This window comes from Pituophis catenifer, unplaced genomic scaffold (assembly GCF_029215685.1).
Source record: "Pituophis catenifer annectens isolate HBS135680 unplaced genomic scaffold, rPitCat1.0.hap2 SCAF_12, whole genome shotgun sequence".
NCBI classification, from domain to species: domain Eukaryota; kingdom Metazoa; phylum Chordata; class Lepidosauria; order Squamata; family Colubridae; genus Pituophis; species Pituophis catenifer.
The window spans coordinates 16,436,004-16,450,460 of record NW_027256892.1 but is presented as its reverse complement, the minus strand read 5'-3'; the positions used below and the strand labels follow the sequence as shown (position 1 = coordinate 16,450,460).

General features: G+C 46.2%; 1 protein-coding gene across 1 annotated transcript in view; it reads right to left on the bottom strand.

Annotated features, from left to right (window-relative positions):
• Positions 1–10,859, bottom strand: part of FLI1 (Fli-1 proto-oncogene, ETS transcription factor) — a 97,716-nt gene extending 86,857 nt beyond the window's left edge. The window contains exon 1 of the mRNA XM_070952193.1: positions 10,542–10,859. Coding sequence (XP_070808294.1) covers positions 10,542–10,559 — 18 coding nt within the window. The 5' untranslated portion in view covers positions 10,560–10,859. The remainder of the gene's footprint in view (positions 1–10,541) is intronic.
• Positions 10,860–14,457: the final 3,598 nt, after the last annotated feature.

Genomic DNA, 14,457 nt, shown 5'->3' with positions numbered 1-14,457 from the left:
ACGTATATACACAGTATACCCATACAACAAAATTCACACAACACCCAGAGAGCAAGCCCAACATACATGACAATCCCCAGACACTTCCCCACCCACCAAAATTCCCCACCCCTAAACCAGCCAAACATCCACACAACAGACCAAGTAATGCTGTCCAACTGCTCACTGATGCTCACCCTTTAGTTCATTGTTGAGTGCAATTATAGCTCTGGGATAAAAACTATGCCCTGAGGGATTAGTACAGTGGGAGAGAAGTGTATGTTTTTCAGTTATGTTGCTGTTGTTGTTGTTAGTTGCGAAGTCATGTCCGACCCATCACGACCCCATGGACAATGTTCCTCCAGGCCTTCCTGTCCTCTACCATCCTCTGGAGTCCATTTAAGCTCACACCTACTGTTTCAGTGACTCCATCAACCCACCTCGTTCTCTATCGTCCCATTCTTCTTTCTCCCTCAATCTTTCCCAGCATTAGGCTCTTCTCCAGTGAGTCTTTCCTCCTCATTAGGTGTCCAAAGTATTTGAGTTTCATCTTCAGGATCTGGCCTTCTAAAGAGCAGTCAGGGTTGATCTCCTCTAAGACTGAGCGGTTTGATCGCCTTGCAGTCCAAGGGACTCACAGGAGTCTTCTCCAGCACCAGAGTTCAAAGGCCTCCATTCTTTAGCGCTCAGCTTTTCTTATGGTCCAACTTTCACAGCCATACATTGCAACTGGGAAAACCATATTGGACACCTTCCAACCTAAGGGGCTCATCTTCCAGCATCATATCTTTTTGCCTTTTGGTACTGTCCATGGGGTTTTCATGGCAAAGATACTGGAGTGTGTTGCCATTTCCTTCTCCAGTGGATCACGTTTTGTCAGAGCTCTCTGCTGTGACGTGTCCATCTTGGGTGGCCCTGCACGGCATAGCTCATAGCTTCATTGAGCTACGCAAGCCCCTTCGTCACGACAAGGCAGTAAAATTGCAGAGATATAATAAGACCATATTTCTGTAGGGCTGAACCAACCAAGCTGCAGGGGTCACAGTGCTTATTTTTTGTTGCAAATTGACCCATAGCTACAGCAATTGCTCAGGTCCATCTAACTTTGCAAGTTGGTAGTCATAATAGGAATAGGAATGTTAAAAACTGCACATTTTGACTTTCATTCTCTTTTCATCTTCTGGAGAAAAGCAGCTAACACAATCATAACTAAACTTCTTTACTCATGGAGAATATCTAGGACACCACACTAAGTAGAAGATGAAGAATGGTTGAAGAATAAGAAGTTAGCTCTTTTTATATATATATACAGTTGTTACCAGATTGGACTGTTTTTCCTTTTAGATGACTAGGTTACTTCTTTGATAGAAAGGAGCTCCAGGTCTTAACTACAAAGAGTGTCTACCCTCTGCCTTCTAAATTAGAGATGGATTGTTATATCTTTTTGCTTTTTTCTGCCATCAATTCCTAGTTACTATATGTTCCAAAGGGATGTGTTGGCTACTGAGCCACTGCATCCCTTCAGAACATATAGTAGCTAGGACTAAGACGCTGAGCTTGTTGATCGACAGGTTGGCAGTTCAGCAGTTTGAATCCCTAGTGCCACGTAACAGGGTGAGCTCTGGTTACTCGTCCCAGCTCCTGCCAACCTAGCAGTTTGAAAGCATATAAAAAATGCAAGTAGGAAAATAGGGACCACCTTTGGTGGGAAGGTAACAGCGTTCTGTGTGCCTTTGGCATTGAGTCATGCCGGCCACATGACCACGGAGACGTCTTGGGACAGCGCTGGCTCTTCAGCTTTGAAACGGAGATGAGAACTGTCCCCTAGAGTCAGGAAAGACTAGCACATATGTGCGAGGGGAACCTTTACCGTTATATGTTCCAAGCCTCACATAGTTGCATTGCCATTCATCTGGAACTCTTCCCAGGAACTGTTACTCAGAGAATAATTCTCCAGTGACAGGTAGATGAGAAAGTCTTGCAACTTTCCAACAGTGTGCAGGTATTTGCAGAGAAAAGCAACAAGGATAAGGGGTCTGGTGAGCTAAATTGTAAGGTATGTTGAGTCTAACAAAGGAGAAGGGATAGGGGAGGCCTAATAGCAGCCTTCCAATACTTGAAGGGCTGTCGCAGGGAAGTGGGGGTTGATTATTCTCCAAAGCACCAAAGAACAGGATAAGGAGCAATGGGTGGAAGTTCATGAGAGGTAAATTCAACCTGGAAATAAGGAGGAATTTCCTGACAGTGAGAAGGATTAATCCATGGAACACCTTGCCTTCCCAAGTTGTAGGTGCTCCATTGGTGGAGTTCTATGGAGATTCTCAGTCATCTAGGTCATGGTTGTCCCAAAGGTGCTTTTTCAAGAGGCAACTGGACTTTCTGGTTTGTTTGTTTTTTTGAAGACATTTCACTTCTCATCCAAGAAGCTTCTTCAGCTCTGAAGAAAGAGAGTTGAAGAAGCTTCTTGAATGAGAAGAGAAACATCTTCAAAGAAAGTCCAGTTGCCTCTTGAAAAAGCACCTTTGAAGCATCCATTGCTGAAGGTTTTCAAAAAAAGATTGTCTGGGATGATATAAGGACTCTGCCTTGGCAGGGGATTGGACTAGAAGATCTCCAAGATCTCTTCCAGCCCTGTGATTGTATGATTCTACATCGTTTAAAATTCTGGATGTAGTAAACTTTCTGGGAAGATAACTAGCTATGTTATTTCACTTGTGAACTGCCCATTTCTCTTCTCTTGGCAACAGTTCTTATCTTCTTGATAGAACAGATGTTTCCAATCAGATCCTATGCAGATATTTTATATATTCCCTTTTAGAGAATAAACTAGGCAATGAGAACTAATTGCCAACCCTGCTCAAACAGAGAAGGAAGAGAGAATACAAAGCCAATTATTCAGTGGCCCATGGACTGAAAAACAGAGGGGTGTTGAAAAAAGAAAAAAAATTCTCCGCCATTGAGTTAAAATGCATATGAGAGTATTTAAGACCCCAAGAGTTGTTACTTATTTCACCTAAATTGTGTTAATGTGGGGTCCTTGGTGTTCTCTGAGCTTAAGTGTTTCCTTGCAGACGTTTTATTACCCAACTAGGCAACATCACCAGTGATAGCAGGAGTGGGGTTTAGTCTCTGTTTATATACAAGTGATTTGCCATGTCAGTGTTGATGGGAGTATTCTTGATGGTTTCTTGATTAGATTGTTGTTTACTGTTTGTCTGAATTGCTAATTCCTTGATTAGGGTATTGTGTACAGCTTGATTGCTGGTCTACTATTAATTTTGGTGTTAATCTCTGCTGATCTGGGTGTTCCTGACAAAGAGGTGTTGTGATGTCCAACGATCCCACAGTTCAACTCTGAGCTACAAATATTCTCTCCTATTGATTAATTGGGTTAATGTGCATTTGTCCACTACACTTAAGGTAAAGGTTCCCCTCGCACATATGTGCTAGTCATTCCTGACTCTAGGGGGCAGTGCTCATCTCTGGTTCAAAGCCGAAGAGCCAGCGCTGTCCAAAGACGTCTCCGTGGTCATGTGGCGGGCATGACTAAACGTCAAAGGCGCACGGAACGCTGTTACCTTCCCACCAAAAGTGGTCCCTATTTTTCTACTTGCATTTTTTACATGCTAGGTTGGCAGAAGCTGGGGCAAGTAACGGGAGCTCACCCCGTTATGCAGCACTAGGGAATCGAACCACTGAACTATCGGCCTTTCGATCAACAAGCTCATCGTCTTAGCCACTGAGCCACCACATCCCACTACACTTAAAACCCAATTATTGTGTCCACACAACACATGAAACTCAGGTTTGCTTAGCCACAGTGTGCCAAATAAACCATAAGTGAATAAAACCATACCCCAAGCTATACCGTCAACGCTACTGGCTAGTTTAACACAACACACTACACCCTGAAAGTGTGAGCCACATTTTGGTTCTAGTAACTTTTGTGAAGCTAAGATACCCAGTGGATCACATTCTAGAATAACAACAATAAAACCTCATAAAATGAACCCTTCTACTTCGTAGAGAAATGGAGTCACTTGGAGAGGTCATATGCATTATTTATGTGCTTTAAATTCCAGCAACCCGAGGCATTCCTGCAGCACTTGGGAGCCAAAACTGAAACTGGACAAATATGCAAGCAGAACATACTTTGAAACGATCCCTCTGGCCTGTCCTTAAAATGATCTTCCATCCGTTATGTTGTGGCAAACCAAATTTGCAAACAAGGAGGAGTTGCAGCTGCAGAAAAATGCCTGTTGCCGTTAGGACTTTTAACCAGGTGTCCCTTGCCTGCCAGAGACCAGGAACTTCAAATCATATTTCTCTTGCCCATTTCCTGACATTTTTTCTTTTCATCAGCCAGCTCAGAAGCTTTGAAGTTTTAGTCTTAAGGATCAAAGCCAGGTCTCGTCTCCGAGACCAAGGGTTAGCTGGAATTTTAGGATAATGCAGCTGGATTATTACAGGTAGTCCTCGATTTATGACCACAACTGAGCCCGACATTTCTGCTGTGAAGTGAGGCATTTGTTAAGGGAGTTTTGCCCCATTTTGTGACCTTCCCTGGCCTCAATTGTTTATTTTATTTTTATTTATTTTATATCAGATTTATATACCGCCCTTCTCCCTGATGACTCAGGGCGGTATACAGCCCAATAAAAGCATAAACTACAAACATTAAAATACTATTAAAAAGATATATATAAATTTGGCCCCGTATTTAAAAACAATAACAAAACAAAAATAACAAACAATAACAAAATTCACTTAACAATTGTTAAGTGAATCACTGCAGTTGATCAATTAGTAACCCGTTGGTTCACTCAATTCTGGCTTCCCCCATTGATTTGGCTTGTCAGAAGGTCGCAAAAGGGGAATTGCATGACCTTGGGGACACAGCAACGGTCATAAGGGTGAACCAGTCGCCAAGCATCTGAATTTTGACCATAGGGATGCTGTAATGGTCGTATAACTGTGAAAAAAGGGCCATAAGTGTCGTTGTAACTTTGAACAGTCACTAAATGAACTGTTGTAAGTGGAGGACTCCTTGTATTTAGAAATGGGTGGGTGGATGGATCACTATTAGCAAATACTATGGATCTTCTTTCCCTAAGATCTCCGACTTATTCCGCTGCCATTTTAAGGGTGTTGCAGACAAGTAAAAATGGAACTCCGGGAGTCATTTAGCATAATATTCAAAACCCCAGAAAGCCTAAAGAAAAATAAGCAAAGTATTTATTTATTGATTGATTTGATTGATTTGATTGATTTGATTGATTTGATTGATTTGATTGATTTGATTGATTTGATTGATTTGATTGATTTGATTGATTTGATTGATTTGATTGATTTGATTGATTTGATATCCCGCTTTATTTTGATTAATAACTCAAGATGGCAAACATATCTAATACCCCTTCCTCCTAATTTTCCTCACAAAAAGCCACCCTGTGAGGTGAGTTAGGCTGACAGAGTGACTAGCCCAAAGTCACCCAGTCAGCTTTCATGCCTAAGGCAGGAACTAGAATTCACAGTCTTCTGGTGATTGGCCCAAAGTCACCTAGTCCAGGGGTCTCCAACCTTGGCAAGTTTAAGCCTGGAGGACTTCAACTCCCAAAAATTGGAGTTGGCTGGGGAATTCTGGTGAGTTGAAGTCTTTCAGGCTTAAAGTTGCCAAGGTTGGAGACCCCTGACCCAGTCGACTTCCCTGCCCAAGGCGGGACTTGAACTTGCTGTCTCCTGGTGATTGGCCCAAATTCTATTTTAGATTTTAGGGCATTTGGTTGTGTCTTTCATACCAGGAGGGGAGACTCACTTTACAAACCCACCTCCCCACTTAACATTTTGGGTGTAGTTTTTTTGCTTCCAGAGGTGGGACCTTCCAGAGGTGGGACCTCCTTAGCAACTTATAATTTCCTTTAGTAACGGCTTCTAACTCTCCCACCATGGCTCAGTAGCTAAGACACTGAGCTTGTCAATCAGAAATTATTACTATTATTATTATTATTATTATTATTATTATTATTATTATTATTATTATTATTATTATTATTATTATTATTATTATTATTTCTATGCTGCCAACTCTCCGAGGACTCTGGGCAGCTTACACCAAAGACAGTATACTAAATAGCATATTGCCCCCTAACAATCTGGGTCTTCATTTTTCCCACCTCGGAAGGATGGAAGACTGAGTCAACCTTGAGCTGGTGAGATTTGATCCGCTGATCTGCTGAACTAGCAGTCAGCTGAAGTAGCTGCAGTACTGCACCCTAACCACTGCGCCACCTCGGACTCCTCCTTCTCTCTGGCCTGGGATTGGAGTCTTTTTCATTGGCTGGAGAGAAAATAGAAAGGCCTTCTCAAGGGTCCCAGCTTTCCTGCCACTTGGCAAAGCCGCCTGGAACGGTTAGAAACTACTGCTAGAGCTGCGTTTCCCAACCGTGGCCATTTTGGGGCAGGTGGACTTCAACTCCCAGAATTCCACTGCCAGCATGGCCATTGATAAGGATTCTGGAAGCTGAAGTCCATACCTTGGAAACGGCCCAGGTTAGGAAACACTGCACTAGTAAGAGCAAAAACCAGAAGTCACCATTCTGAATTGAAATTTCAGTCCTACAGAGGAATTATGGAGTCTGTCATCTGCACCTCTATAACTGTCTGGTTTGGTTCTGCAACCAAAGAGAGCCTTGGTGGCGCAGCGGCTAAAGTGCTGTTAAAGTGCTGCCAGCTGTTTGCAATTACTGCAAGTTCAAATCTCACCAGGCTCAAGGTTGACTCAGCCTTCCACCCTTTCAAGGTAGGTAAAATGAGGACCCGGATTGTGGGGGCAATAAGCTGACTTTGTGTAAAAAAGAACACCACTTTGGGGGGGGGCGAAAGCCCTACTAAGCAGGTATATACAAAAGTATGAAGGCTATTGCTTAACGCATTGTAAACCGCCCTGAGTCTCCGGAAAAGGGCGGCATATAAATCGAACCAATAAATGAGACAAACACAGACTTCAGAGGATCATTAGAACTGCAGAAAAAACAATGGCTACCAACCTGCCTTCCATTAAGGACCTGTCTACTGCACGAGTCAAAAAGAGGGCTGTGAAAATATCTATAGACCCCTCGCATCCTGGACATAAACTGTTTCAACTCCTACCCTCAAAACGGACGCTATAGAGCACTGCACACCAGAACAACTAGACACAAGGACAGTTTTTTCCTGAACGCCATCACTCTGCTAAACAAAGAATTCCCTCAACACTGTCAAACTATTCACTAAGTCTGCACTACTATTAATCTTCTCATCGTTCCCACCACCCATGTCCTCCCAATTATGACTGCATGATTGTAACTTTGTTGCTGTATCCTTACGATTTATATTGATTGTTTCCTAGTATGATTCGACTGCTTATTTGTACCCTATGACTATCATTAAGTGTTGTACTTTGTGATTCTTGATGAATATATCTTGTCTTTTTATGTACCCTGAGAGCATATGCACCAAAGACAAATTCCTTGGGTGTCCAATCACACTTGGCCAATAAAGAATTCTATTCTATTCTGAAATGAAATTTCAAGGGTAAATGAAAATGGCCTATTATCTTTACTACCAGAACATGCTGGTGTGATGCCCTTTGGCCTTCTTCTCCCCCAAAACTCCTAATCCGGAGGAAGGCGGCCATGCCAACCTTTTATCCGGAGGGCAGCTCCATCGCGTGGAAAGCAAGCCGGGAGACCAGATGGCCGGGAGGCTGAAGAGAGAACTGGGCTCATCTCCAGCAGATGTGGTTAGGAGACAAAATAGCTCCAGTCTTTGCTGCGGCTCCCGGACTGCCAGGTCATCAGATCCTTGCTTATCCTCACCACTCACTTCCTCTTCCTGCCCTTCCCTTTGGGGCTGCAAGGTTGCACTTGTTACTCACAGAGGCCAAACTGGCCCTCTGCCCCCTCCCTCTAATCAGTTGTGGGTTGAAGGAGGGCAGAAGAAAAGGAGGAAGGCCAAGCCATAAAGCTGCTGCCCTCCTCCTCCTCTTCTCCCTCCTCCTCCTCCTCTTCTCCTCCTTCTCCTTCTCCTTCCTCCTCTTCCTCTTCTTCTCCTCTTTCTCCTCCTCCCTCCTCCTCCTCCACTTCTCCTCCTCCTTTCCTTCTCCTTCTTCTTCATCTTCCTCCTCCTCTTCCTCCTCCTCCTCTTCTCCTTCTCCTTCTCCTTCTCCTTCTCCTTCTCCTCTTCTTCTTCCTCCTCTTCTTCCTCTTCTTCCTCCTCCTCCTCCTCTCATCCCAGTTTAAAGCACATCTGGTGCATTTTGACAAGGTGATGGAAAGACTCTGTCCCTGCAGCTCAGGAGAGGTGGAGACTGTGGGTCACTTGCTCCTTAGATGTTCCTTTTACACAGAGATTAAGAAAAAAAAATATTCTGCCAATAACTGCTAGGTATCCTGGCCGTTGAATTGAGGCCTTTGAACTCTGGTGCTGGAGAAGACTCCTGTGAGTCCCTTGGACTGCAAGGCGATCCAACCGGTCAGTCCTAGAGGAGATCAACCCTGACTGCTCTTTAGAAAGCCAGATCCTGAAGATGAAACTCAAATACTTTGGCCACCTAATGAGAAGGAAGGACTCACTGAGAAGAACCTAATGCTGGGAAAGATTGAGGGCAAAAGAAGAACGGGATAACAGAGAATGAGGTGGCTGGATGGAGTCACTGAAGCAGTAGGCGTGAGCTTAAATGGACTCCAGAGGATGGTAGAGGACAGGAAGGCCTGGAGGAATGTTGTCCATGCAGTCGCGATGGGTCGGACACGACTTCGCCACTAAGAACAACAACATTCCTGGCCGTTTTGACACTACCTAATCATCAGTGGCTGCTTAAGGATGAACAGTCCATCAGTACAGCTCAGGTAGCCGGATTCTGCGCAGCAGCACTGGGGATTTGTCGCAAACACTTGTCTTCTCCCCCATAGTTATGTTAATATAACAAAAGTAGCAAGCCCTTTGCACTGTTTAGTCTTTTCCCTTTTAGCGTCAAACCTACAACAGGGCCACACCGTTTATGGATTATAATTGTAATATAGTTGGGCCATGTATAATTGGCAGACTGGATTTTATTATAGATTTTAATTGTTATTATTTTCTAGTAGAATTTTTAATTGTATATTTACTGAGCGTTTGTATTTGTTCCGGTCTCTGGTCTAAGATTGTAATAAATTGATTGATTGATTGATTGATTGACAAGGTGGCTGAAAACTTTTTTGGGGAGGGCGGGGGAGGCAGGAACAAAGAACCATTTTTTTTGCAACTTTTTTTTTTTTTCATTAAAAGCATTGCTGCGGTTGTGTTCTCAAGAGAGGTTTTGCGCAAAGAAGCAAAGCCACAACCTTTCCCGTTGCACGAATCCTCCTGCGAAGCCAAGCCCGCGGGGGAACTGAGAAAACCCGGCTTCCTTCTCAGACCCTAAGTAAGCAAGGCCGGGCAAATACAATCCGTGGCGTTACAGGATTTCCCAGTAGCGGAGGATCGCTTTTAGGGATTGGAAACGGGCCGCTACGGATTTAAAAACATAACAACCGACGCCTTTCGGCTGATGGGATCTTTCGTGCCCCAAGAAAGCAATTGCTGGACCAGGTTTTTTTTACAAACCTCCCTTCAACGTCGGCTTCCTTTTCTTGCCAATTTCCCCCCAAAATACGCATTGCCTTTTGTTTTTTTTTAAAAAAGCAAACAAACCCGAAACAAAACTTGCGTTGCCTTCCCACCGGCGGATTTGCGGCAGGGAAAAACAAAATTGACAGCCGTCCGAAGAAAACGTCCTTATAAACTTCTCCCCCAAAGCCGGCAAAGGGGAGGGGGCTATTTAACCAACCTCGTTTAATTCTCACACACACACACATACACACCGTCCCGAAGAAGTTTCACGCGCCCCTTCCCAACACCCACCCTTGTTTCTTCTTGGAGCCTCTTCGGACTCCGAACTCCGCTAAAACTTTGGGCTCGAAGCCCTCCCGGCTCGCAGAAACGGCCCAGTCCGCTCCGCTGACAGCTCCGTCCGGTTCTCTCTCTCCCCCCCCCCACCAGACTCGATAGAACCGTCCGGACCGGCCCCTTCCAGAGATCCAGAGAGGGGAGCGTGGGGAATGGAAGCGCAGGGGCGAGCCGCTCGCACAACGGCTGCGGAGCAGACGACTGGAAGGCCGGTTTGGGCACGGCCGGAGGTTCGGCGAGGCTCGCATTTAGGCGAGAAACGCTGCGCTGCGCTCCGCTCACAACTGCGCTCTTTCTCTCGTCCGTCCCCCCCCACCCCTTCCCGCCCGCTTTCCTTCTTTTTCCAGTGGTTGCAAAACTTTGCAAAGCGCGTTTTCCGCAGCTTTAAGAGAAACATTTTTTTATTAGAAGGCAGAGACCTGGAAGGAAGGAAGGGGGGGATTTAAAAGGAAAATCCGATCCACCGCGGCTCGAGCGAACGGAAGCCAGCGACCTAACCCATCATCGCCCTTCCAGCCCCATTTCTCCGGCGCCCCGGAGCTCCTCTTCCCCACCCCGTCCGTCCCTGTCTCGGCCTCGCCGCCTCCTCTTACCTTGATAGTCCCGTCCATCGATCTCGATCTCCAGCAGGGGGTCCCCAAGGTCCCCACATTGACCCGGTTTCCGCGTGGCACCCCCCTCCCCCAAAGACACCCCTTCCCGAGAGTCCCAAACTCGGATCCTCGCTCCCGCGACGCGTCTTAGCCTGGCTTTGCTCGCGGCGCGCTCCCGACGTCGACTCCCACCACCACCTCCTTCCTCCCTTGCCCGGGGGCGCGTCCCCGTCCTTCCTCCCGCGAGCTCTTTCGGGGTCTCTCTCTCTTTCTCTCTCTGTCTCTCCCGCGCTCCGCTCCAAAACGCGCGTGCGGGCCCGCTGAAGCTCTCCGACTGCCCTGGCGGTTGGCGCAAAGCGAAAGGGCGACAGTAACCGGATGAAACTGTTTTTTTTTCCCCACCCCCTGCCAATTTTGGGAAGTGAAGTCACTTGGTGGGGAGGAAAACTCGGCCCGCCCGCTGCGCCCGCCTGCCTGCCTGCCTGCCTGCGCGATCCAGAGAGGGGCTGAAATGGATGCGCCTAATAGCGGAGCCCGGCGGGGTCTTTTGCTCTCCCGAGAAATAAGCCGGTTAACGGAGTCGCCTCTTTGGGAGACGGACCGTTTCGAGTTCTACGGACCATTTCGGAAGGCAGAAGAAGGGTTATTTTCGTCCCTCCATCGGGTGGCATTAAATAGATCTCATAATTTTTATTTATTTATTTATTTTGATTTATATGCCGCCCTTCTCCGGAGACTCAGGGCCGCTTACAATGTGTTAAGCAATAGCCTTCATCCTTTTGTATATTTTATACAAAGTCAGCTTATTGCCCCCACAAACCGGGTCCTCATTTTACCTATCTTAGAAAGGATGGAAGGCTGAGTCAACCTTGAGCCTGGTGAGAATTGAACTCGCAGTAATTGCAGGCAGCTGGAAGCTAAATACTACCTTTAACAGTAGCATTAGTCTGCTGCGCCACTCAGGCTCCTAATAATAGATCTGATGGAGGGGAGGGGAGGGGAGGGGGAGGGGGAGGGAAGGGAAGGGGAGAGCTGAACAATCCAGAGCTGGTCACTCTCCGAGACTTTTGGCACCCCGCATCGGCGTCCCGCAGCCCACTTTTAATCGCCCTTGTCGCCGAAATACGTCTCATCTTCTTCGATAGGACCTGTTACCCTGGCTGCGGTTCTTAGAAGGCCAGCTGCAGCCGTTACATTTCCGTTTTGGTTCCCGCACGTGGGTGGGTGGGTGGGTAGGGTTATTCATCCTTTTTTTTTTTTTTTTGGCTGCGGTTTTTGCCCGGAGTTACAGTAACTTTCGAAGACCCGGGTGCCTGTAATGTAATTCAATCCAGATTGCCCTGTTTCGGGGACTGGGGAAATGGGTCGGCGCGTAAACTCTTAGAATCGCCCCGTGGGCCAGTGAAATAGCCTGAGGTTGTAACAGGAGGATGATCGGATTTAACTATGTTAGATCGATTTTCCCCTTCGCCCTCCCGCAACCGCTCTATTGGTATTTATGCATGCTATGTTCAGAGTGCCTCTAAAGGACGCGTGAATGTTTTTGAGTAGGATTTCCTTCCTTCCTTCCTTCCTTCCTTCCTTCCTTCCTTCCTTCCTTCCTTCCTTCCTTCCTTCCTTCCTTCCTTCCCTACGTCACTCTTGACTCCTGGAGACTGCCTGGACTGATCTCTGCTTTTTCTTGGCACCATTTGTGGAAGTGGGTTGCCCCTTGCCTCCTTCTTTCTAGACCCCAAGGTCACCCATTTGGCTTCCAGCCTAAGGCAGAACTAGAATTCACTAGTCTCCTGGCTTCTACTCCAGTGCTTTAAGTAGACACCAGCTGTCTCTCTATTTAAAGCAATGGCTTGCTTTGCTTTTCTTTTTCTTTTTTCTTTTAACAGAAAGTTTGGTTTTATAAACTTTATTTTATTTATTGGTTCGATTTATATGCCGCCCTTCTCTGGAGACTCAGGGCTGCTTACAATGCGTTAAGCAATAGCCTTCATACTTTTGTATATACCTGCTTAGTAGGGCTTTCACTCCCCCCACCCCCCAAGTGGTGTTCTTTTTTTATACAGAGTCAGCTTATTTCCCCCCACAATCCGGGTCCTCATTTTACCTACCTCTGAAGGATGGAAGGCTGAGTCAACCTTGAACTTCCTGTGGATCTGTCCTGATGGTACCAGCTTTGGTCACGTGTCCTACGTGTATGCCTCTCTTACTGCAATTTTATATGCAGTAGATCTGGGAGCAAGTCTTATTAAATTCAATCAGACTTTCTTTCTTTCTTCCTTTTTCTCTTTCTTTCTTCTCTCTCTCTCTCTCTCTCTTCCTCTCCCTCTTTCTCCCTCTTTCTCTTTCTTTCTTTCTTTCTTTCTTTCTTTCTTTCTTTCTTTCTTTCTTTCTTTCTTTCTTTCTTTCTTTCTTTGCAAATTAATTCTAGGACAGATTTTTTTTTAGTCCTTGGAATTGCTGGAAGGAATGAAGCGTTTCCTTTATTTCTGCAACTGATTTTTATAGCTTTACCTATACCTTACCTAGAGACGATGATTTCAAACAAGTCATTGGTTTCAACAGCCTCTTACTTTAGTGTAACCGTTATATAACCGAGCTGGGAGGCCCTGATGCTACGTCAAAGAAGCCTGATTCCTGGGAAGTAAATGAGTTTCTGCTCCATGGTTTTTACTCTGGAGTTTACACGGGTTTGTCCGTCCAGTTCCCTGATTCTGGCCCCTGACGCCGTTTTAAAGCAAAGTCATATAAAGTTCTTTTTTTAAAAAAAAACACATTGGTTTTGTTGTGATTCTTATCAATGTCACTTTCCTGGAATCTGGAAGGGATCGTGAAGCCGAAATAAATACCAGATCGCTGATAGTTTAGGGCTAAAAGCGAGGGACGGAGTAGATGTCCCTTTTCTAGATCTCTTGAATTCAGCATCCCCACCTAGCTGGGAGATTCAGGACGGGGGTGGGGGGGGTGGGGGAAACTAAAATATAGGGCAGAAGGAAAACGTGATTCAACATTCGCGAAGTGCCCGTCCACTTTCTGGACCGTTTTACTCAAAAGGAAGGACATAGCAGCCTGCGCTGGGCCCGCTGTCTGCTTCGACGGCACCGTCCCCTGCCATAAAGAGGCGACCCCCCCCCTTTAATTCACGCCCAAAGATACCAACGCGACAAAGACCTGTGGCTTTTTACGCGGTTCGCGCGAACACCCCAACTCAGATTCGTCCGGAAAAAACCATCCCTCGCCTTCCCCAAAGCAGCGAGTTCTCGAACCATAAAGAGAGAAGCCGGTTTATGATTATCATTATTAAGATTATAGTAGGATCGCTTCCTCTTCCTCTTCCTCTTCCTCTTCCTCCTCCTCTTCCTCCTCCTCCTCCTCCTCCTCCTCCTCCTCCTCCTCCTCCTCTTTTTCTCCTTTTTCTCCGCCGTCTTAGGGGGGGAGAAACTCTAAACTATTTCAACCCGTCATTTTCATTCGCTCCGAGCCCTGAAACAAGCCGGCAACCCTCGCGCTTTTGAAGGAGGCGGGAGGGGCGTCTAGAAACGCCGTAATTAGAAAATTAAAAATACAAAGGACCCGCCCACATTTTAAAAAAAAAAACATTTTGGGAGCACGTTACGCTTTCTTTACCTCCACTACCCCTTCCTTTCTCATAGATCCCGCAAAGACGTTACCTTTTGCCACGTCCAGTCTCTTACTTTCCCCCCCCCTCCTTTCCTGCTCAGGATTTTTAATCCAACCAGGCAGCGAGAGAGACGGAGGCTGCCTGCGGGGGACCCCGAGAGACAGCCCCCTCCCCAAGTTCCCTTTCGCTCCCCGCCTCCAAAAATAGATGCGCGGCAGCATCCGTTGAGCGGACGGGGGAAAATGCCGGCTTAGGTCGGCGTTTACTTTCCTCCAGAGGTGGTTTAGGGTGGAGGAGCCT